This window comes from Myiozetetes cayanensis, unplaced genomic scaffold (genome assembly GCF_022539395.1).
Source record: "Myiozetetes cayanensis isolate MyiCay16 unplaced genomic scaffold, myiCay2020 scf6-25, whole genome shotgun sequence".
Lineage (NCBI taxonomy): Eukaryota > Metazoa > Chordata > Aves > Passeriformes > Tyrannidae > Myiozetetes > Myiozetetes cayanensis.
The window spans coordinates 50,321,172-50,345,292 of NW_026087853.1; the positions used below are offsets into that span (position 1 = coordinate 50,321,172).

General features: G+C 39.4%; 1 protein-coding gene across 2 annotated transcripts; it reads left to right on the forward strand.

Annotated features, from left to right (window-relative positions):
• The first annotated feature begins 430 nt into the window (after window positions 1-430).
• COPB1 (COPI coat complex subunit beta 1) lies at window positions 431-21,004 on the forward strand. Of its 2 annotated transcripts, XM_050335943.1 has the most exons (23): window positions 538-555; window positions 1,293-1,400; window positions 3,535-3,686; window positions 4,378-4,607; window positions 5,339-5,508; window positions 6,159-6,273; window positions 6,883-6,975; window positions 7,510-7,647; window positions 8,645-8,764; window positions 9,211-9,318; window positions 9,414-9,560; window positions 9,983-10,128; window positions 11,128-11,224; window positions 11,782-11,942; window positions 12,615-12,735; window positions 13,103-13,330; window positions 13,511-13,690; window positions 14,727-14,871; window positions 16,370-16,489; window positions 16,930-17,075; window positions 18,363-18,452; window positions 19,218-19,373; window positions 20,667-21,004. In XM_050335943.1, exons 3-23 carry the CDS (start codon window positions 3,596-3,598, stop codon window positions 20,724-20,726), a joined length of 2,862 nt encoding a protein of 953 aa, XP_050191900.1. In that variant the 5' UTR covers window positions 538-555; window positions 1,293-1,400; window positions 3,535-3,595; the 3' UTR covers window positions 20,727-21,004. The 2 variants fall into 2 exon arrangements, with proteins under 2 accessions (XP_050191901.1, XP_050191900.1); XM_050335944.1 differs by lacking the exon at window positions 1,293-1,400 and having other exon boundaries at window positions 431-555.
• The last annotated feature ends 3,117 nt before the right edge of the window (window positions 21,005-24,121 follow it).

Here is a 24,121-nt window from a genome sequence, read left to right on the forward strand (position 1 = left end):
TATTTTCCCTATATCCCCAATTATTTATTTTCCCCAATTAACTTCCCACCATATATTTTGCCCGGTTATTTATTTGGCCCAATTATTTCTTTATCTCCCCTATTATTTTTCCCCCCAATTCTTCATTTCCCCCGATTGTTTCCCGCAATTATTTATTGTCCCAATTATTTACTTATTTTCCACCTTATTTACTTTTTTCCCCTTACCATTTCCCACCCTCCCTTTATTTCCCGCCTTATTATTTAATCGCTTTCCCCTTATTTGTTTATCCGCGCGGGGTTTTTAACCTTAATTTCGGGCGTCCCGGGGGACCCTCGCGCCGCGCGGAGGGGGAAATCCCGCCGCCGTGACGTCACGGGGAAGCCCCTCCTCGCGCGGGCGGGGCGGCCCCGCCCCTTTCGCGCGTGTGCGCGGGGCGTGTCCCTGCGCGGCCGCCGTAGGCTCGATGTGGCGGGGCGGGCGCGGCTCCACGTCACCATCGGCGGAGCGGCCGCGCCGCGCTCGGCTCCGCTCCGGGCTGCGCTCCGCGCTCAGCCCCGCTCGGCACCGCGCTCGGTACGGGCCGCGGCACCCGCGCCAAGGCCGCACGGGCACCGGGGCAGCGCCGGCCCCGCGGCTGCGGTGCGGGCCCCGAGGCCTGAGGACGCCGCCGGCAGGGCCGCGGGGCGGGCGCGGTGTGGGCTCTGTGGCGCGGCGGGCTCGGGGTCTGTCGGGGAAGGGCGGGCGGGGGCGTGCAAGGGAGTTCTGCCTCGTAGGTAAAAACGCCCGGGTTTGAGCCGGGAGTGGGCGCCTGGGACGTGAAGGGAGAAATATCCCCAGGGCGGCTCTACCGGGATTTTTTGTAAACGTGGGGTTTTTGCGCTGTATATCACGGATGTGCATCAGTAAAGCGGTGCCTCCGCAGGGTTTGGGTTCGCGAGGTGCCCCCGTTCCTGAGGCTCCCCAGGGATGTGGGTGGCGAGCAGGCGTGGCTGTTTCCCTGCGCTCGATAAATGTAACTTTCGATTTCCTCTGTAAATTTCGATTTCCTCTCCTTGCCCAGAGAAGCTGTGGATGCCCCATCCCTGGAAGTGTTCACGGCCCGGCTGGATGGGGCTCTGAGCAACCTGGGATAGTGGGAGGTGTCCCTGCTCGAGTCAGGGGTATTGGAACGAGTTGATCTTTAAGGTCCCCCCCAATCCAACCCGTTCTGTGATTCAGTACAGGTGGTCAGAAATTTTGTTGCTGGAGAAGTAGAGCAGCACTTAGGTCTGTGTCTGTGGGGCCTCTCTCTAAGATCAGGCTCATTTCAGGTCTTGGTGCCTTGCGAGGAGGAAAACTCGGTGCTGGTTCTCCCTGCCACGTCTCCCAGCTCTGCGTTTTAGGAGAGTTGTTTTCACTGCTGCTTCTCAGAGCCTAAAGTACGTCACTTACCACACTTCAGAGAGATGTTTGACTGTGATTTTTGAAATTTCTGCAGTTGAGGTCTTCGTATGAGGAAAGATACCTGATCTGCTTTTACAAGGATGTACTTTGTGGTCTGTATGAGTCATTCTTGTAGGTGAAGGTGCTGCAGGGCTTTGAGGCAGGAGTTCTAGGTTAGAGCATGGAAAAGTAAGCAAAAAAGCTCTTGCAGAGGCAAGAAAACAGCTGTATTTCTACAAATGAGCATTAGTCACAGAATCAGTAAGGCTGGAAAAGACCTTCAAGATCAACCTTTGGCTGATCACCACCTTGCCAACTAGACCATGGCACTAAGTGCCACATCCAGTTGTTTCTCGAATGAGTTGTTTATGTAGATACTTTTAAACAACATTCTTGAAGGATCTAATCCTTAAAATAAAGAATTAATAACAGAAAGAGGCAGGTTTCTTTTAAAAATTTGTGTTGCAGTTGTTTTCTGGGGTAGTTGTTGTGGTACTTTTTTAGTTTGTTGTTCTGTTGTGTAGAAAGAAGCAGCAGCCCAAGTTAGCACAGTTTCCTGCTTGCTGTTCAGTTTGAGGTTCCCTAAGTGCCCATTTGATGAGAAAAGGGATTTTGGACCTGGCACCAGCTTGTGTAGGGACTCAGGTGCTCATTCAAACGCTGCAGCTCCATGTCCCAACTTCCCTTTCCTCAAAGCTCTTTGTGGGGAGGTGCTTTTAGCCAGACTGGGGATATTGGTCTGCTGGATTTTGTTTGTTCCTGCTTCAGTCATAAGGTAGGAGTGGAGAATTTACAGGGTTTGCACCTCAGAAGTTGCTGGTGTCCCCAGACAACAGCTTCTTAAACTGGCCTGTTATTGAAAGCTTTGTGGCCTGGAGGTTTGGCCCTGCTGTCGTGGAACCTCGAGGAAGAGCAGTCTGCAGGGAAAGCACAGCCTTGAGTTGGAGGGTTGGGTGTTTCCATCTTTATGTAAATCACAGCCTTTGGTGGGGATCATTCTGTTTGCTTCTGTTGGCCCTACTGTTAGTAATAAAAATTGTGTAAAACAAATTTGCCTTTACACATTATTTGAGTAATGTTTGGTATCATCAGTTAGAGTAAAAAGGCATCTTCCTTGTTTTAACCATTTGTTTAACTCGGTCAGAGACTTCCAGAAAATTAATAAAATCTGATTTATTTGAACACAATTTCTGTACAAAATTGCTTATGTAATAAAAAGTAACAGTTTTCTATGCTGTGCCTGTCAGTGTGGTATCATAGCATTAAACAAGCAAGCTCAAACTTAAGCATTTTTTAGGTTGATTTGATCCTAGATGTCTATTATATAAGGAATAAACAAACATGAGAATAAGGATTGATAGAAGAAAAAGGTTGATTTGATCCTAGGGATCTAATATATGTGGAAGAAACAGATATGAGGCTGAGGGTTGAGCTTAATTGGTGATTTTATTACCTGAACTGTCAGCCACACATCAGCTTCTTCACCCTAAAAATACTGTCCTCAATAATGTCTAGCAGAGACAGTAGAGCTGAGATGCTCTGATGATCCTTGGCAGGAAAAATGCAATCCTGCTTCCCTCTCCACCATGCTTTCTTTTCACTCATCCTTGGCTTCTGCTCTGTTGGATCTTGTGCTCATCTTCAGAGCTTCCTCCATAGGCTGATTCAACTTGTTAATCAAGTCAAGAGAACTGTATGACTGTATCTTTTTTTTTTTTTTTTTATGTTTTAAAGTCTTTTAGCTCATGTCAGTTCACCTAGAGGGGCACAGGACTGCAGTGAAGGTAGTGGGGATGTATAGCCAGGATCAGGGAATGAGTATTTGAGGGAGAAGCTGCTGTGTCCATTCAGCTGCCGTCAGGTGCCCATACATTTCTGTTATCTCTGACTGTGTCTGAAGCATTGGGAAGATTTCTTTCTTTTTTATTGTCTTTGGAAAATTTTGTGCTCTTTATCTTTGTGGTGCTAACAGGAATATTTTAGTGTAACAGAAAAGTGAGAGGGCTTTTGAATGTGGCTTCTCAAGAAACCCAGCAGTTCCTTGAAACCCTTAAATCAGTTGTGATGATGTTTTTGTGTTTGTTAATAAAATCTGTTAACTCTGGGATGGCTTTGTTTGCTTGTTTTTAGGTTGTCTGATATTTGTGTCAAAATAATTCTTCCCTTGAGAAAACTCCCATAACCAAGAACCATGACTGCTGCAGAGAACGTGTGTTACACGTTAATCAACGTTCCCATGGATTCAGAACCACCTTCTGAAATCAGCTTAAAAAATGACCTAGGCAAGTATGGACAATGATTGAAGGATATTCCATCTCACCTGAATTGTGCCTTTCCTAGAATATTGTTCACATTTTATAAACTCAAGTCAATTTGATGTTTATTTTCTGTTGCTCTTTGAAAGGTGTACATTCCTCTGTTTGCTGTGCTTTGAGAAACTTCATGACATTATCTTATGTATTGTAGTTTTGTTGTGTGTGTCCTCCAGTCTGTGCAAAATTTGAAATCTTTCTTTTTTTTTTTTTTGAAAGTTTTAAGTAATACCGGTTTGGACAAGGGCAGATTTAAGCACTGTATTAAGCAACAAGTTGTGTTGTCACTTGTTCAGTGCACTGCAGAATGTGCTGGCAGAAACAGCAGTGGTAGTGTCTAGTATATATATATGTATGACAGCAGAGCACGTTGTGGTGTCCTGGTAGAAAAGGCTCCTTAAATTTAAGTATTAAAACAACCTTGGAATTTGGACTGTTTCAATGCCAATATATAGATCCTAGAACAAAGTCTGAACTCCATGCTTAGTTTTAAATGTCTCTTGCTTCCTCTTTATCCTACAGTAAGAGGGCATGAATTTTATTGGTGTGCTCTGCTGCACTCCTTCAGAGGGGTTTGTGTCTTCTGTCACTGAAGATCGGTATTCTTGTTAAACTAACTGTGACATGTCAGCCTTCCTGACTTCATTTCCTCCTCCCCTAGAAAAAGGAGATGTCAAGTTGAAGACGGAGGCCTTGAAGAAAGTCATCATTATGATTCTGAATGGTGAAAAACTGCCTGGGCTTCTGATGACCATCATACGTTTTGTGCTGCCTCTCCAAGATCATACCATCAAAAAACTGCTGCTTGTCTTTTGGGAGATCGTGCCAAAGACCACTCCAGATGGCAGGCTCTTGCAGGAAATGATCCTCGTGTGTGATGCATACAGAAAGGTAGCCCATTGTTTATTTCATTGCTTGTCTAGATCTTTACAGAAAGTGGATCACTTTGTGTTATATTATAAATGTAAAAGTGGTTTATGCTTAGCATTTCCTTCCTAAAAGTGATGTCTCAGTGCTTCAGGTCTGGATAGCTATGGATAAGCAGCACAGCTACTGACAAGGGAATTTTGTGTTCTTTTACTGTTATAACTTAACAAAAATGTAGTTTCTCTGTCAGTGAATGTCAGAGGTGAGAGTAACGTAATTACTGTCTTCGTGGTGTCTTGGGGCAAGCCATGGCTCATGAAAGGACACTATTTTTGGAATAACTTCAATGTAGTATGTGTGGGACACTCCTTCATAAAGATAGTGAAGGCCTTCAACTTTGGGAACGGGTTGGAAGCAGATGAGCTAATACACACTAAAGGTTGGTATCCAGAGTGTGGGAATGCCCACAGGCTGAGCTTTCACACCATGGTAATTGGGGAAACACATACAATGCAGGAAAGCATACTATAGGCTTGGTGTTACTGCACAGAAACACCTGCTTTTAAATATTGGTACATATTTAAAACACTGGGGTATCAGTGTTTTAAGAAAGTATTTAGTGAGAAGACTGAGGTACCACTGTGGATGTTGGGAACTTGTACCTTCGGAAAGCTGTGTGGGAGAAGGCTAGCAAGCTAGTAAGTGCATTCCTCTGTAGAGTCTGGCATTTCAAGTATGTCTCTTGTTGGTTTTAGGATCTTCAGCACCCAAATGAGTTTATCCGAGGCTCTACTCTCCGCTTCCTTTGCAAGCTGAAGGAAGCAGAGCTGCTGGAGCCTCTGATGCCGGCCATCCGCGCCTGCCTGGAGCATCGGCACAGCTACGTGCGCAGGAACGCAGTCCTGGCCATTTACACCATCTACAGGTAAGGGCCAGAAACAACTGGGAACTGTGGGTGCAGAAGACCAAGGCTAGCCATAGTGATCTGCGTAGTTTTTGAGATCTCAAACCGTTATTTATCACTCACTGCCGTGGTGTCTGGGCTTCTTTTGGTTTGTTTGCTTTTTCTTCTCCACCTAATGGGCTTCTTTGGAGAAGCAAAAGGTACTGCTACTGCTTTCTCAAGTATGACTGAGGTCCTTGTATTGCAGGTTTATTTGTATGGGCAAATGCCTTTCTTAATGATCTAAACATTATTATTTGCAACCATTGTCTGCAACCATGAATATGGAAGAATCCTTGTAGGAACATGCATGTATAAATTATTTGAGCAGGACGTTTTTGATGTGCTGCAGATACATAGTAAACATTATTGCAGTTTTTACCTGAACCGTGTGGCTGAGTGTTGCTATCAAACTATAATCATTGATCAGATAATGTCTTAGCTGTCATGACAACAAACAATTGTCTCAAGTTCCTTGAGTCTGTTTGCTGTTTCAAATAGCTGCACAAAAGCTCCGTGTTATTTTTTACTCTTTAGTTTTTGTAAGTGTTTGTCTTCAGGAAATGCACTTAAGCCTTGGGTTCTATTCCTTACCAGTAACTCTTCTAATTAGGATTTTTTTTTTTTTAAAGAAACTTTGAACATCTTATACCTGATGCTCCTGAATTGATCCACGATTTCTTGGTGAATGAGAAAGATGCAAGCTGCAAAAGAAATGCATTTATGATGCTGATTCATGCAGATCAGGTAAGGATACTTGCCCTCAGACTCATTTGGTTTAATAGCTTGAAAGTGTGTTGGGTAACTAACCAGGAGTTTGTTAGTAGTATGAACTATTTGTATCCATAAAAACCCCATGTCTGACAGTGTTAATGCTTTTGTGGGATACTTGGTACTGAAAAAGTTAAAATAGGCCTTCAGTGCTGTCTTCATTTTAAAGGAGAATTACTGTGTTTGGTGAAGGCATGTGCTGGTGCTGAAATCTGTAATTAGTTTTGGCAAGAGAGCATAACCAGACTGAGAAGTGCTCTGTTATCTACTGTTTTACAGCTTTTGTAGCTGCATGAGAAGGAAATGGCAGTTTCTGTTTAGCGTTTTGGATTATTTGCTCTACAGGCAATTGCCTCTTGTGCCTGATTACCGTTAGTTTTGTCTCTCTTTTGCAATCTACAGACAGAACAGATTAATTTGCCCTTCAGGTTTACAGTGTTTTCCTAAATTGTTTTAATTTCAAGTTGAAGGGTCATATAAATGCTGGTTTGTATTTTGATTTTTGGAATGTGTTTTAGTTTAAAATCCAACTGAGTGAACAAACTCAGTCTCATTTAAAATAATTTATCTCTTATTTGTTTGTAGGATCGAGCTTTGGATTATTTGAGTACCTGCATTGACCAAGTCCAGACATTTGGTGACATACTGCAGTTGGTTATTGTTGAACTAATTTACAAGGTAAAATGGAAATGTTGTGGCACATTTAAAATAAATGCACATTATATTATACTGGACTGCTTTTTAGAAGCGATAGAACACTGCTGGAAAAGGTATTACAGCTAGCTTCTAGTCCATGTCAGGAATATCTCATTGTTTAATAGAGCTGAATAAGATTTGGCTCTTGAAATGATAAAGGCTCAAGTATGCACACTGTAGAGCAATATGTCTCACCTGATTTGCTGTGATGGGGACTGTTGTTGTCAGACTGGTTTCATGGGCATGAGCAGGGCATCTCTTACAGAAGCTGGTAGAGGCTGTGCCCTTCCTTTTGATCTGAGATCTTTTAAGACCTGATGGCATTGCATTGAGTTGTCAAGAACAGCTTTTGAATAGCTTTTGTAATTAGATTTTACAGCTGTGACTGCCCCAGAAAAGGTTGTCACCTTTTGCTCAATTTTCTCCTTGTTGTAAGATAATGGAGCAGGTAAACTGTAGGATTGCCATTTCCTTTTTTTTTTTATGTGCCAACTGTGCATCGTTCTTCTTGTTGAGGTCTGTCATGCGAATCCATCGGAGAGAGCTCGGTTCATTCGCTGCATCTACAACTTGCTGCAGTCATCGAGCCCTGCAGTGAAGTACGAAGCTGCAGGTACTCTGGTTACACTCTCCAGTGCACCAACAGCAATCAAGGTATGGAAGCGACGTTTTCAGATGTTCACTAGCTTTTAGTGCACTGAAATGGGTGCCCTGTGCTGCGTGGAGCTTGAAAAAGCAAAGGCTTTAGTAGCACTTCACACATGAAAGTCTCTCTCAAAATATCTCTTATAACTGGTCACAGAAGAAGACTGAGACTGCTTTGCAGACCTGTAGGTAGTGGACTTCATGTCACTTTGGTAGGGGACAAGCATGAATACTGTGCAGACTTGTACAAGGGTTAGTACCAACCTGCAATCGTCTTGGAATAGTTAGCAAAGCAGACTAAAGCTGAAGATTTTCAGAGGTTGAATTACTTTCTTTAGTCTTTATTCCTCTTTTCAGACCAGGGGGGAAGCATAAATCAGTGAAGGTTTGTGTTGGTTTCTGATTTGACCTGGGGCTCCTAGATTCGTATTTGTGCAGCTGATTATTTAAGAGTGCTCAGAAGTTTTGAACTTGTATGGAAATTTCAAAAACAGAATATGCGAGTCTAGATTCAGAGTAAAAGCGTTGTAAATAGTGGTTTCCAAAGGTCAAGGGGGAGTGTGAATTCCAAGATTCTTGCTTTGGCATACTCATTTTTGTTGAGTAGGCATACTGTACATAGAAGCTGTCATTAAAACCATATCTAGATAGGCTAACACTGCCAGCTGTTTTAGGCTGTCTTTCATTCCCTGTTGTGTACTTCACAGCTGGCCCAAAGTATGTCAGGTAATCTATCTTGTTATGTCTTCCTTTGAATTTGAAATCAAGTCTGTGTGTTGTAAGCTGATGCAATTGTGAGCCTTCCAGTGATTTATCTAATGTGGTGGAATTCATTTATAATGGACCAGAAAATTTTGAAGTCTGTTCTCAGATTCATTTCCATGCCAAATCAGAGTAACTGCTTTAAAAGTAATATAAAAGGAGTATTTTCTGGAACTTCTCTCAGAAATTTGGCGGTTTCTCCTCTTCATTAATTAAAAATGGTTTTTAATCCTTTTAATTTTAGGCAGCTGCCCAGTGCTACATAGATTTGATTATTAAAGAAAGTGATAATAATGTGAAACTGATTGTCTTGGATCGGTTGATTGAATTAAAGGAGCATCCCTCCCATGAACGAGTGTTACAGGTACGTGAGCTGTCTCTTTTCCTGCAAGCTTTAGGAAAGAAAAGCCTTCAGTAACAAAGCTTTCAGGTTTGGTGATGTATGGAGAAATGTACCTCTGAAGTTTACATTTTCTGTTGGAATGGTTTTGGTAAAAACATATTGGATGGACTTTTATGCTTATGATTTCCTGCTTCTATTGTCTGCATAAGAACTATCAATAGCAAATGCTGTCCTGATCTTAAGGTTTAATGTTGTAGCTTGCATGGTAGACTTCTATGAAAATGTAGAATGTATTAAATGAACACTGTGAAGTTCTGAATGCCTGGGATATGTTGCTTGCTTGTCAGCAGATTATACATTATGTATCCAGAAAGGCTTTGAAAGTTATTGAGGACTGAAAATTAGAATTGCATGAAAAGGAAGTAATTTAAGACAGCAAATTACTTAAAATTCTGTTATTGTTTCAGGATCTAGTTATGGACATCCTCAGAGTGCTGAGTACCCCAGATTTGGAAGTACGCAAGAAAACCCTCCAACTGGCTCTGGATCTTGTGTCTTCAAGAAATGTGGAGGAGGTGAAATATATGTGCTTTTGATTCATTACACTTTTTTTTTTTTTTCTTTTGAAAAGTATGTCACTCTTTTCAATTTTATTTGATCTTTTCTGCAGCTTGTGATTGTTCTGAAGAAGGAAGTGATTAAAACTAATAATGTGACGGAGCACGAAGATACAGACAAGTACAGACAGCTGCTTGTTCGGACACTGCATTCCTGTAGCGTCCGTTTTCCAGACATGGCTGCAAATGTTATCCCAGTGGTATGCAAATGTTTAATTATATTGTCATTAAATAGGTTCTAGCCATACTCAAGACCCAGAGAAGAGCTGAAGTTGAGGTGTTCCTAATAGTGGCCTCACAGGAAGCTATCCTTTTTTTAATCCTTAAAGAGATACAGGACTTTTGATGCTGTAATTATTTGTCTTCTGAGACTTCATTTTTAAATGCTTTGCAGAACACAAGCTGGAAGAGGACCTTCACTTAAAATGTGTGTAATTAGAAAACCAATTTGGGATTATGATAATTGGTAATTGTTTGGAATGTATTTAAGGTTGTTTGACTTCAGTTTTGTTTAATGGAAGATGCATATGCAGTGGCTTTTTTTCTGAATGTAGAAGGAAAATATTATTGTACGAACTTACCTGTGCTGCTGTTTGTGCTCATGTTCACTCTTCTGTGCTAGCTGATGGAGTTCCTCAGTGATAATAATGAAGCAGCAGCCGCTGATGTCTTGGAGTTTGTGCGGGAAGCGATCCAGAGGTTTGATAACCTCAGACCTCTTATTGTTGAGAAGATGCTTGAAGTCTTTCACTCAATTAAATCTGTCAAGTGAGTCCAAAATACAATATCAAACTGACATTGGAGCACCTTGTGGCTCACTCTCATTGCATGTATATTATCATTAAATATGTACCAAAATTTTTGCAAACCCCGTACAAAGAATAACTGAAGCTGAGATATTTTGGGAGTAGATGATTTCTAGGTACAGCCTACTTGTACAGAAGAAATTAAATGCTTTTTGCATTGAATGAAGAAAATAAACTCAAATTTCATTTCTATATGCAACTGGTAATTGTATTTCCACTTGTTAGGAGATAACATTGTTGATGAAGGCCAATCATAAATTGATGTATTTGTTAAAACCGAGTTAGTAGTGCATTCACTCTTGTAAGCAACTGGAAACACTTATGGTACATTTATTAGAAAACCCAATCTAACATAGACCAGGCTTTGCAACTTCCAAAACTTCTTTAGCACCTTTCTGGGCTCTAAAAACTTTATTTTCTGGTGAATCTATAAAGCTTAAGTCATATGAGAACTTCTCTGTATGAAGATAACACTCTGTCATTCTTGTAATATACAGAAAACTCTGAATCCTATCTCCATCATCATCTCATTAAGTGGGGAAAAAAAAGATCTCTGAAGTTTTGCTATTCTCTTCCTAATCTTCATCTTCTTGTTTTTAATTTTCTCCTGTAAAATGGAGAAATTAGTTTGTCTTAGTTAAGTGGAAAATTTACAGCTGACTTTATTCACATACAGGAGAGTTATTTCATCATGATTGCAATGAAATTTAATTTTGTGTATGTCAGGATTAACACAGATGGAAATAAATTTGTAGCAGAGGATATATCTAATTTGATGTACTTGTTCATGAACTTACTAAAGCTGAAAGGATAATTGTTTTTGATCAAACCTGCTTTTTGTCACTTGTGTCCTTTTGCATTTTTCAAGACTGACCTTTACCACCCAAACATAAATCATTTCTCTGGATGCTAGTTTGAATATATGATGAAAACATGATTTAAGCTGCTGTTCTTGTCTTAGGATTTATCGAGGAGCATTATGGATCCTTGGAGAATATTGCAGCACAAAGGAAGACATTCAAAGTGTGATGACAGAAGTGCGCAGATCACTTGGAGAGGTGTGTGCGCTTTGGTTTTTTCTGTTTACTGGCTCTTTGTGGTTTTGTTTGATGTTATGCAGTGGGTTTTCTACGAAAAAGATACTTTTAACAGTGTTTTGAGGACTTGAGATGTGTTAATGGCATTGCACAGGAAACCTTAAGTAAAAAGAAGTTAGGGTTTTGCATTCTCAGTTTTTTTCAGGTCTCATACTTGAGCTGAAAATAAAGGATTTCTTTAAAAAGGGAAGATGAGAAATTCCTTATTTCAGAAAATTAAGGCAGCTTTAAGGTATAATTTAATTATACTCAGTAGCAAAGAGAGTGCTTTGAGTGGGTTGTTCTGAGATGGATTTAAGACAATCTGTGCAATGTGAGCTTTATTGCATGAGTAGGAAGCTCCTGTATGTATTTCAACATCTGCTTATCTCCTCAAATTCTCACAAAACTGTTGCATTGTAGCTGACTTTTTGCTTATAAGAACTTCAATAATGCAGATAATCTTTATTAAAACCTTCTGAGGAACAAAAATACATCTCTTATTTTAATTGTAACAGTCATTTCCTGCTCATTTCTAGATCCCAATAGTAGAATCTGAAATCAAGAAAGAAGCTGGTGAGCTAAAGCCTGAAGAAGAGGTGACTGTGGGTCCAGCCCAAAAGCTGGTGACAGAGATGGGCACTTACGCAACACAGAGTGCTCTCAGTAGTTCCCGACCTGCCAAAAAGGAAGAAGACAGGTATTTAAGACTTCATACTAGGCCAAGAGTGACTTGGTTGGTTTTGTTCGGTGGTGTTTTTTCTATTTGAGTGGTATTTTCTCTCATACAGAGTTCAGTGGTTGAGGGAATTTCCTGTTTTAAGGCATTATCCCAGGTACATGGTATCTGATAGGATGTTGCCTGATTGCTTAGGATTTGTAGTCAAAGCTTATTGTATCAAAAAGGACTTTATTAATTGTGATATCCTAAATTTGGGTTTTTTATGTGTAAAGTTCTCTCACGATTTTAGTTGGATACAGAGATGTTGCCTTTAGATTGAAACATTTTCTTCCTTTGATATCACCTTGCAGTACTTAATACTTGCTATAGTTTATTTTGTTGGTAGGTAGAACAATTGTTGTATTTCCTTAGTTACTGCAGATGGGCTACTTCATCCTGACTAGTCATTATCATCTCAAAGCTACAATAAAATTATTATACATTACACCTCTCACTCCTTAGTCAGTGTGGAAATGACTATGTGACTTGTGAATGTATCTGGAAAAAAATACTTTGAGAGGGAAAAAACCCAGCCTTTTGAGATGTTTCAAGCTTGTTTTGCTTGTACAGTGTAAATGTTAAGGTATCAAGAGAAGTAGGCTGAAGGGTGTCCTCCAAAACTAGTTTTCTGATGATGATTTGTCTTTGCAGACCTCCATTACGAGGATTCCTGCTCGATGGGGATTTCTTTGTTGCAGCTTCCCTTGCTACAACTTTAACCAAGATCGCTTTAAGATATGCGTCACTGGTTCAGGAAAAGAAGAAACAAAATGTAAGTCATCTCTCGTGTTTTCACTGTATGTGCAGGGAAGAGATGGTTGTTACCTCTTTTAAGCGGATGCAAAATGGGTTAAGTAAGTCCAAAGTGAAGTGCCAGTTATGTGATTTGATAATAAAGATAATTATGGTCACAAACAGGTCACAAACTGTTCTCCAGCCACTCTGTCTAGACAGTCTCTAAATCATGCTGCTTGGTTTCTAGTTAACAAGTACTAAAAAAATAAGTAATTCTGCTCAGAGTTTTTATGATTTGATTAATGTTAACCTTTTTGTGCATAAGTCAGAAATAAACATGTCTGTAAAGCTATGGAAAATGCAATAACCCTCTTCCATTCTTTCTGCTTTGTCCTCCTTCTCAGTCCTTTAATGCTGAAGCCATGCTGCTGATGGCCACTATCCTCCATTTGGGAAAGTCTTCTCTTCCCAAGAAGCCAATTACAGATGATGATGTGGATCGTATTTCCTTGTGTCTGAAAGTTTTGTCAGAATGTTCTCCTCTCATGAATGACATTTTCAACAAAGAATGCAGGCAGTCCCTCTCTCATATGCTGTCAGCCAAGCTAGAAGAGGAGAAACTTTCCCAGAAGGTGAGCTATTAAAAGTGTGTAACCAGAAACACTTGCAGTTTTTGATGGATGTTCACATTTTGATGGATGCTCCCAGAGATGTCACCATTTGACTCTGTGGAAGTCAGCCATTATTCAACTGTGTATCTATGCTAAGGAGTGGAATGTGCTGTGAATTCTTGGATTATTCTCTTCCTGCAGAAAGAATCGGAGAAGAGGAATGTGACGGTTCAGCCAGATGATCCCATTTCCTTCATGCAGCTCACTGCTAAAAATGAAATGAGCTCAAAAGAAGACCAGTTTCAGCTTAGCCTTCTTGCAGCAATGGGAAACACGCAGAGGAAAGAGGCTGCTGATCCTCTTGCTTCCAAACTTAATAAGGTAATGGAAAATTAGTGTTTTAATTATATACACATAGTAGATGTCCTGCTTATGGATAGGATCAGCTCTGGGAATCTTAGGCTTGAACTAAAGTGCTGGCTGATTGGAAAGACACAGGTATTTCCTGGTAGCCCTTGTGCTTATAGTTGTTACCTTCTTCACATGGAGAGAAGAATAAGGAGGAAACTTGGAGAGTGCTGAGCTGGTGGAATGTGGAGAAGAAACTGAAATAGTTTGCTGGTTTTGAAGAGCCCAGTAAGGTTCACAGGGAAGAGAGTAAGGACATCAGCAGAGATTAAGAACCCCTTTCTTTGTGTGGCTGAAATATCCTATTGCCAAGTGCAGTGTATCTTTATAGCTTTTTTTTTTGCTCCTGTTTACTAGGATCCTCAAAGAAGGTCCAAAGAGAAGGAATCTCTTTGTTCATTCACCAGTTTAAAAAACCAGACTTTTTTAAAGACTGGTTGAATTATTTTTAAATTTAAAGCTACCTTTTAATTCTAAGTCAGCGTTTCTTTGTCCTGCTGACCTTCTTAAGAATAGATGGCCTTACAGTTCATATCTTAGCAATCTGGCAATTCAGAATACATTTCATCTGGAAAGGTTTTACTGTTTTAGTCTGTATATAAAAGGACATGTGAGGAAGGATGCAGTTAGTATTAATTTTTATTAAAAATATGGACAATCACTGTATATTTAGCTATAAATTAATGAAATCTATTTAGTTTGGAAGACTTATGCAGGAAGTCTAGATTTCCTAAACATCACAACTTCTTTAAATGCTACTTTGTAGGCAAAATTTGTGGTGATTTCTTGAGGTGTTTTTCCTATTTTTCTTTGTGCCTTTCTGTTTTTCTTGCTACTAAGTAAATTCTGTGAAATTAAAAGCTATTTGCACACCTGCTTGCTTTGAAGGTTCGTATTGAAGAATAATGGATTTAATTGTACTTCATTCTTATTTTTTGGTGATTGTTTGACGTGATTCTATGTTTAAAACTGTTTCACAAGAAGAAAAACACCTTAACCTCTGTCACAGGTTACTCAGCTGACAGGTTTCTCGGACCCTGTGTATGCAGAAGCGTATGTCCACGTCAACCAGTATGACATTGTGCTGGATGTGCTTGTGGTCAACCAGACCAGTGACACTCTGCAGAACTGCACCCTGGAACTGGCCACGCTGGGTAAGGAGCACTGGTGGAAACAAAGCAACCATGAGGTGCTGGGCGTTGGCACCCGGTTGTAAGGAGTTTCTGAGACTCTTCAAAATACTTACAAATTTATGCCAGTTTCCATTTTGGAAGTATGTTTTTGAATGCCTTTAAGATGTTGTTTTGTTTTTTTTTTAATATATTTGGTGCAAGACTTTCATGTACTGGCACTGACAGTACAATCTGATGATACAAACTGTAGTCAGATTTTTTTGTCTTTTCATGGCTTTTTCACTAAAGAAATAGCATTGCAGTTTCCCTTCTCCTTTTTTCCTGAAATATGGGCACTTATACACTTATACTTGATATACTTATTCCCCATTGTGCTGTTATTATAGACATCAGAAATAAATTTCCAATAAAGGACAAAATCCCACCTTGTATGGGGCACATGTCAGGCAGAGAAAGCCATCTGTCCTAGGTGGCTTTTACACTCAGACTCAGGTACTTAAAAACTGCATTTACCCAGCTGAAACCATTCCCTGCACCAGCAGCTGTACCAGAGTCTTGCTTTAACAACACTGAAGCTTCATTAACTTCTTTTAGAGGAGTGACTGGAGCAGATAATCTAAGAACAGTGATCATTTTCTTACTAGTTGTTCTCCGCTTTGGCAGTCAGGAGTTGAAATATGTTTACAATATACCAGGAGAACACACTACATACTTTTAATTATTGTAAATGTGATGAGAGGGGGGGCATAATCTTTCTCCTAAAATTGTCTAACTCATTTAATCAGACTAATGATGGAAATTAATAAAATGAATACATTACTTAATAGGTTGTATTTTTCTATTTGTCAGCTCAGTTAAGTGGAATTCTGTATTTCTCAGGTGATGTCTTCAGATGTGGTGCAAGACCTGACTTGATGCATCACTCCTATGTATAGAGCTCATGCTGTTCATGCTGTGTTCTCAAGTGGCAGTTAGTAGAACTAAGAAGTTTTCCACAACTGCTTGCTAAAGGATTAGTAAAAATGCAACCCTTAGTGCTTCCTTGGAGCACTTATATTCAGAGTCAAGGTGATACTTTGACCTGTTTATAAATACCTTAGTGCATGTAATACTGGACATTGAACTTTGTTTTTGAGGCACTTGACTACAGGATTAGGTCTTATGATGTTGCCAGTGATTAAAACATGAGGTAGAATTAACCATTTCCTTGTTAAGAAAATAATAGTGTATTCAATCCAAAGCCCACTTAAGTCAGTATTTACATTTGTTTTCAGTGGGGTTTGGGTGAACACTAATATTTTAACCAGAATTTTGTATGTAATGTAAATTAGTTTGCCTTACAGTTAGCAAACTGTAAAAAAAACCCACATCAACTCCAAATCAACTAATATCTTTATGGTGGTATTTAGTGCAGCTCTGTAGATACAAAAATTGATTGACAAGAAAATAAAGTGTTGTTCCAAAAGCTAAGCTCGTTGTGTACTGCTGATGTTCCCATCTCCCAATTTCTTTCACACAGGTGACTTGAAACTTGTGGAAAAACCATCTCCTCTGACACTAGCTCCACATGATTTTGCCAACATTAAAGCTAATGTCAAAGTCGCTTCAACAGAAAATGGAATCATTTTTGGTAATGTTGGTAAGTAAAAATTCAGTATGCAAAATTAACATTAATATGAAGCATTTCTGAACTACTTAATGAGCTCAAAAATAATTAAGTCTTAATATACTGGGAGAGGAAATTAAGTGGTCTGCAATGCATGAATAAGTTGTGATGATTTAAAAATAAACCATATTGCTTTACTTAAAATCATAGGAGAACATGCTACCTCTAGAATGGTGGTTAGCATGGTACCTGAACCCAAGCCTCTGAGTTTGGAACTCGCTGGGCAGCCCTGCCTGAAAGACCAACACACTTAACTCAGAGTTCTGTGGGTAAAGCTCTTGAACAGGACAGAGGTCAGCCATGAGACTGAGCAAGGGTTGAGTGTTGTTAACTGGCAGGTGGTAACTCACCGTCCTTATTAAGTGCAAATTCACTTTTCTAAACGTTAAGGTGGTTTGTGTTTTATGTTGCAGTGTATGATGTCTCTGGAGCAGCCAGCGACAGAAACTGTGTGGTTCTCAGTGACATCCACATTGACATCATGGATTACATCCAACCTGCTTCTTGCACGGATGCAGAGTTCAGACAGATGTGGGCAGAGTTTGAATGGGAAAACAAAGTTAGTTTGATTTTTTTGTATGTTATTCAGGGATTGTGTGTTGAAGCGGTATAATTGTGTTTCTTGTTCTACACCAACTCATTAAATCAGCATTATCTATTGTCATATAAACCTTATTCAGCATCCACATTGGATGTTTGCCTCAAGTAGCTCTTTCTCTTGCTGCTATCTTATCAGTTTCACAAGCTTAGCAATGCAATAACTAGGGTTTTTTTCCTGCAAAAGTGGTATGTGCATTGAGCTTTATCTCCTGTGTTGAAGGTGCCCAAACTGATTGGTGGTTGCTGTGTATTTTGGCTCAAAGGTGAGATGGCAGCAAGTATACGTTTATGCTGAGGCTGCAGAATGACTCGTACTGCTCAGCCTGTCCAGTTCTGAATTGCATTGTGTTTTGGGTCACAGGGGACCTTCTAAAGGTCATTTAGTGCAGCCCCCCTGCCATGGACAGGGACATCTTCCTTTCACTCTGTCACTTTGCAGTACAGCTGTAGCATAGAGTTATGAATGCTCTGCAAGACCAACAGGATGGTGGGTACACTTTATATTAACTGAGGCTACAGACCTGTTAAAAAAGGGTTTGAGATAGTTTGAGATAGTCTCATACAACAGAGCAATATAGTTTAAGAATAGAGTAGAAACATTAAAACAGAATGGAAGTTATTTTACATGAACTGTAGCCTTGCTTGGTATATATATTAACATATGTTCACTTCAGACTAGATTTAAATGTCTCAAGGGGGAACTTGTGCCAAATAAATTTTTAGTCATGGTATGTGAAGCCTTAGAAATTTATAAGCTACCTCTCAGAGTTGTGTTAAAAAGCAGTTTATACCAGACCAGACCAACAAAATTCAATATGAGGAAGCCAGGGCAGCTTTGTTGCTAGGAGGGAAAGATAAAAGTAATTTTTATCATTAGTTAAAAGCAACCTTTGGACTAGATACCTCTTTTTTCGTGTTCTGGCAATGTGCACACTGTATTCAGACAAGAAGTCCTCTAGGTGCTCTGGAGAGTCTACATGTTTGGCACAATATCATATTCACCCAATACATTTTGGAGACCATGGTAATAGCATGAAATTCTCCATCTCTAACAACTGGATGGCAGGAGGAGAAGCCTTCTTAGGATACCACCACATAATGGGGAGTGCAGCCAGCTTACTGAGTGTGCAGTTCCTCAAGAGGAAATGCAGTGGTAATCTCCTTTATAGAGCCCCAAAGGAGAGATGGTTTCAGAAATGCCTGAGGTGCTAATTAAAGTAATTGCCATTTTTTTTCCTTCTTGAAGGTAACAGTGAATACAAATATCATTGATCTAAATGAGTACTTACAGCACATACTGAAGTCAACCAATATGAAATGCCTGACTCCAGAGAAGGTGAGCTATTTCTTTGAGACTTTCAGACACCCTTTTTGGTTTGTGTGCTTTACTGTTTAATTTGTTCAGCATTTGTTATTAATATTATTAGAAATGCTTGCTTACAATATGAAATAGTACATATTCTTCAAAGTTTTTAAATGAGTGGTCTGAAATTACTAAAAGCAAATTAAGTGACCAGGATTCTGTGTTGCTTAATCACTTTAGCTGTCTCTTCCCCAGTTAGAAAGTCAGAATGTCCATTTTAATTCGTGGTAGCCAAGCTGTGGTATAGACTTAATGGCACCATCTGTTTTTATGAAGGTTTTTTTTCAGTAGCTCCAAGTTTCTTCCTTCTCTGCCAAAATCTACCTTTCTTTTGCAAGTTTAGCCTTTTTATTGTAAAGCAAAATAAATATAGACAGTATTTGCTATTAAGGTATAACATGTATAATAGCTATTAGCTAATACATGTACAGTAGCAAGATAAGATCTATTGTTACTATTTAGCTTCTTTATCACTTTGCTGTTGGTAAAATCTGACTATAAAATGCCATCTTACCTTGTTTTGATGAATAGTGTAGATTGCATGTTTTCCAGTATTAATTCTAGAAAAGAGGCCACCACTCTTTCCCAGTGCATGATTCCCAGACTTCACAAAGCGTTGCGCGTGAAAAAAGAAATTCAAACATTACATACTGATGTTAGCCCAGCTAACCTAGGGTAAACTAAGACGTGTCTAAAGGATTTTGGTCTTTCTAAGGAGTTCAGATGTGCTTTCCACAGGCACTTTCTGGGTACTGTGGCTTTATGGCGGCCAACCTTTACGCCCGTTCCATCTTTGGAGAAGATGCCCTTGCGAACGTCAGCATTGAGAAGCCAATTCATCTCGGGCCAGAGGCTCCTGTCACTGGTCACATACGAATCCGGGCAAAGAGTCAGGTAACATGGCTTATGTCTCCTTGTCACTCTGAAAAACCTGCAGATTGTGGTACATTAGTTTCTTGTGCTGGATAAATGGGATTTTTTGGGGGGGAAGGTGAATATAGGAACTTTATGCTTAGTTTATAAACTTTCTTTTACAGATTTTGTGAGGAAAGAAAATCTTTATAGTTAGGTGTGATCATACCCTAAAACCATGTTGTAGATCTTTTCTCCTAGTGTGTTACCTTAAAGTAGGCCTCTGGACCAAGATTTCCTTATTTTATCTATTGTGCTACAAATAGGATGTTAAATTTTATTTGCTTTTAAATAAAGAGCAAATATGCCCCAGGGTTCCATGACCTTTTTCCGACTAAATTGCACATTTTAGTGTCACACAACAAGGAAATTTTATGCATGTAATTACTGTTCACTGTTGTTTGTTTTTTTATAACAGCAAAACACAACCTGAAGTTTTTTAGTAGTAGTATTTTCTGTAGGTGTATCTATGAGTCTGTTTTGGATTTTAGAACTTCTGCCTCCCTACTAAAAATAAAGTATGGGATTTGGAATAAATACAGTAAAAAACCAGTGTAAAATAGAAGCATTTTAAACAGGGTACAATAAAAGATTACCAGTGAGTTTTCACATTTAGAGAAATCATTTACTTTATGTGATGTCACTGCCAAGGTTTTGAACCTTTTTTAAATTCATGTTTCTGATATGCTTACAATGCCATTTTTATATAAGACTGCATTCAGTTACATATACCAGCATGGTTTCACCTGGAAATCATTCTGCTATTCCATATGTGGATTTATTCATGCAGTTTCGTATGAGTTTTCTTCAGTTTCTATGCAACATTAATACAGTTCTGTGATTAAATTACTTTCCATAGCTTGAGCGCATTGAGTGTTAGTACCAGCTCTGAGACTTCCAGCTCTGAGCTGAATTTCAGTAACTGGACTGGCAGTTGTAATTTCTCCCCTGGCAGCTTGCTTTCAACTGGTGGGAGGTCAAAAGGCTTAAATTTTTCGTTGGTTTTTTTTTTTTTTTTCATACTGATAACACATGTACCATTTGCCAACTCATTTAGGTTTTGTTGTTTCAATAATACATGTAGATCTAACCTTTACCTGGTGTTAAGAAAATGTGCACTATAATGTGTACAAATAAGTGACCAGCTAGGAATTTCCATGCCCCTGACTTCACAGATTTATATATATATGGAACTTCCATTTTAATATAGATAAGATAAAGTCATTTTGAAGTGAAGTATCTGTGTCATGATTGTCTTCTTTCTTTCCCTTGCAGGGAATGGCCCTGAGTCTTGGAGATAAGATCAATCTGTCTCAGAAGAAAACAAGTTTATAAATTTTACCTAACGTCTTTTCAGGTCTTTTACAATTTAACCTTAGGTATGTGGCTTTTGGGATCCAGAACATCTTGTATTCTTCAGTGTTCTGTAATTGTAGAAGCCAAGCTTTTGAGCTAAAAGCATTCGAGCAGATAATTTATAGGTTCTCCATGATTGATATCGAGCAAAAGTTTAAATCTCCAGGTTTTTTTTTTTCTTTGTCCTGGAAGTCATGTCTTCTTTGTCTCTAATATATCCTGATGCTCACAGTACAATAAACAAATTATCCCAGTTACTGTTTTGTCTGTAAATTATAAGCTCTGTAGTATCTGATCAGTACTGAATATTTGGCCAAGAGTATTTTGCTAAGAAAAGTGGGAGTCTCTAATAGCGTAGGTGTTTACAATTATGTCTAGGCCTGAATTGTGTGAATGTGTGATTGTGGCTCTTAAAATACTCTGGTATACCTAGGAGAATATATATTTGCCATTTAAATCAAAGGCTGTGTGTTCTAGAAGGTTGCTTTAGTAATGTCATAGGTTGGCACAGACAAGCTTGTAGTATCAGAAAGGAGATTGTCAAAATGTAGCTCTTTCCAGCAAGTTGTAGAACCTTAACCTTTCTGAACAGCTTTTCTGACAGTGTTAGCACGAGTTACATAACATTGCTGGTGGTGTTCTTATTTTTCAGTTAATATGGAAAAGACAGCCCAGTGCAGTGTTAAAGCTGTTGCAGCATAAGCAGGATTTCAGTGAATGCAGCCATTAGCCACACGTGTGAGCTCAGGAAGGAAGGATTCAGACTGATTATGGTCTTGCAGTGAATTGAAAAATTGCAGAAGAGGAGGAATTTTAAGTGAAGGTCAGGTCAGGGTGTGGAAGTCAGTTAACACTATTTGGCTCTAAATGATATGCAAATTAGCAGTCAATTAAAACATATAACCATTAGATTGAAAATATTGTTAGCTGAATCTCTTAAGCATCAATTCTGAATTTGTTAAATTGCTGCAAGCAATTAACTTCTACAGAAGAATCTCCAGAGCCAGCAGTATTCTTCCGAGTTGGCACAAAGTCTGCTGCTGAAGTTCAGCAGCTGTGACCTGCTCCATTAGGACAGAAGAGAATCGAATTAGTATCCTAAAACATTTAAGGCCTTGGTGATGAAAATACCTGGTTTTTTTACACTGAATAAGCACAGGAAGGAGCACACATGGTAATTCTGAAATGAAAAGAGTCTGGGCTGCTGTATTTTATGTGGCTAAAGGATGGCCCTACAAGTGCAATGCAAAACCTGAGGCATTTGTGTAAAAATTTAATTACCTGTTCCTCCCATGACTACTTTTTGCTGGCTACCTTAGATCTGTTCTTATAAGCATTAGGTTCGCTTTCCATTCCAATTCTGTTCTTAAGCTTAGGTGTTAGAAGAAAGTAATTTGCCCACAGTAAAAAATGGGGCAGATCTGTCAGAAACTAAAACTTCATACTGATGCAGTTGTACAAATCTGAATATTTAGTACATAAAAATCATAAAAGTAACAGAAGTCTGCTGGCAGTAGTTGTTTTTGAAGCAATTTGCCATCAAAGCCATGCAGTATCTAACAGTACTGAAGTCTGTGTTACTGTACTCCAGTGTGCACACCTCTGTTACAGACAAACCCGTACACCTGCTAAGGCCATCGTTGTTTGTTAATTATTCCAGATTTGAAATATGTGACTTCCAAAGCTATGGTGTGTTTAACTCACTATTTTCTCATAGGCACACAGACCTCACACCACATACAATAAGAAAAAAAGAAAGGGTCTATGAGAAGCAAGGCTGTTGCCATGAGTTGGTGTGAGCAGAGAAAATAACTGAAAGTGGCTTCTGAAGGCTCTGATTACCTGTTGCACTTCTGAGAGCATCGAGTGTAGCAATGAAATGCACAGGTTGCAGTAATACGTGTTTTGTTTATAAATAATAGATACTGTTGACACTAAGTATCATGACAATGCAATTTTAAAAGCCTTTACCTGCTGTTGTGGGAGTATCCAGCTCTCATACTCCAGCAGATTTTAGAGACAGTAAATCAGTGAGATAGTGCAACGTGGTTTTGCTGAATGACCTGTTTGTTTTGCATGTTTTGAAATCCCATATTGGCTCTGCCATTATTTTGGTTTTTAATGAAAGCTCCAGCTCATGCACAACACGATACCAGTAAGAGCTGGGTAGGCAGATCTGCCTTGGTAATGTAGTTATGTCTCTGCATCATCCCACAGCAGTTGTATTCCCTTCTGGGAAGTTATGCCAGATTCACAAGGATGTAGTAGAGATAATCAGATTGAGATCTTAACTGCTTCATACTTCATAATTTGGGGGTGGAGGATAGTGATGGGAGAAAACATTAGAGGTATGTTGTGTGGGAGCTCCTGTGAAATTCCATGGATATTGGCATGCTGCTTGGGAGAGTGCATGTGAGGGCTCTCATTCTGCAATCAATTTCAGCCAAACCAAGAGAAAAGAAAATCCTGTGAAGACTCCAGTGAGTGGTTTCATCTCTCCATGAAGATGCTGTGAGTAGTAAGACACTAACAGAGACTGAGTCATAGCTTTGTGTGTACTGACTGGTTTGAATGAGATGGATTTGCTGACCACATCAAAGGAAAGGATGTTTTTGGAGAAAGAGAATGACTTACAGTATTTGTTATCCAAGCCTTGTTTCAGTCACAATCTGCTGTCCTCGTTGGAGAGTAGAGAAACATCCTGGCATATGCAGACATCCCAATTTGAAGCATCTCTTAGTCAGCTGGGAGGGGCACATAATTGTTTAGGATATCTTTTGCTATCTGGATTTTGTGAAAGGACATGAAAACACCTGTTTGGCAGAAGCTGCCATGACTTTAGGATTCATTTTCTACCTGCCATGTGTTTCAGTAGCTCTCCTGCAGTATTGGTTTTATACAGACATTTTCATTGAGGGTCTACATTATTTCAGTAACCTGAACACTAAAAAAAGTTAGATATGTGTTTTATGTCTATACTTCAGCGATGAAATTCCCTTCTTTTATATATCTTTCCTATTATACTTTGGCTAAGCTTTTGCTCAGTAGCAAACTGATTCTGGTTACGTGCATAGAAAGGAATATCTTGCACAGACTATCCTACTTGAGGATCCACTTGCAGCTTCTTCATTGCAGTAAAAGCTCTTGTACAGCTGTGGCTCTGCTGAATTGTTCAGAACTTTGCACAAGGAGGTTACTATAACAGCACAGCAGTGTGTGTTGCATCCACTGTGCTTGGGTTAAGGTAGTGTTATTCCACAGCTCTGACTTCAGAAACTTCGATAAGAACAGGAATAAATTACCAGGAGGAGTAAACTGAGCAAGAAAGCTTGCTGCTTTTCCATTAAAAGTCTTATAAAGTCATTGCAGGATGC

Excerpts from the sequence above, each read along its gene's own strand:
- COPB1 (XM_050335944.1), top strand. The coding sequence starts at position 3,596 with ATGACTGCTGCAGAGAACGTGTGTTACACGTTAATCAACGTTCCCATG. Across the intron at positions 13,691-14,726 it reads TTGCTTCCAAACTTAATAAG|GTTACTCAGCTGACAGGTTT; the intron begins GTAATGGAAAAT and ends CCTCTGTCACAG. Across the intron at positions 14,872-16,369 it reads CCTGGAACTGGCCACGCTGG|GTGACTTGAAACTTGTGGAA; the intron begins GTAAGGAGCACT and ends TCTTTCACACAG.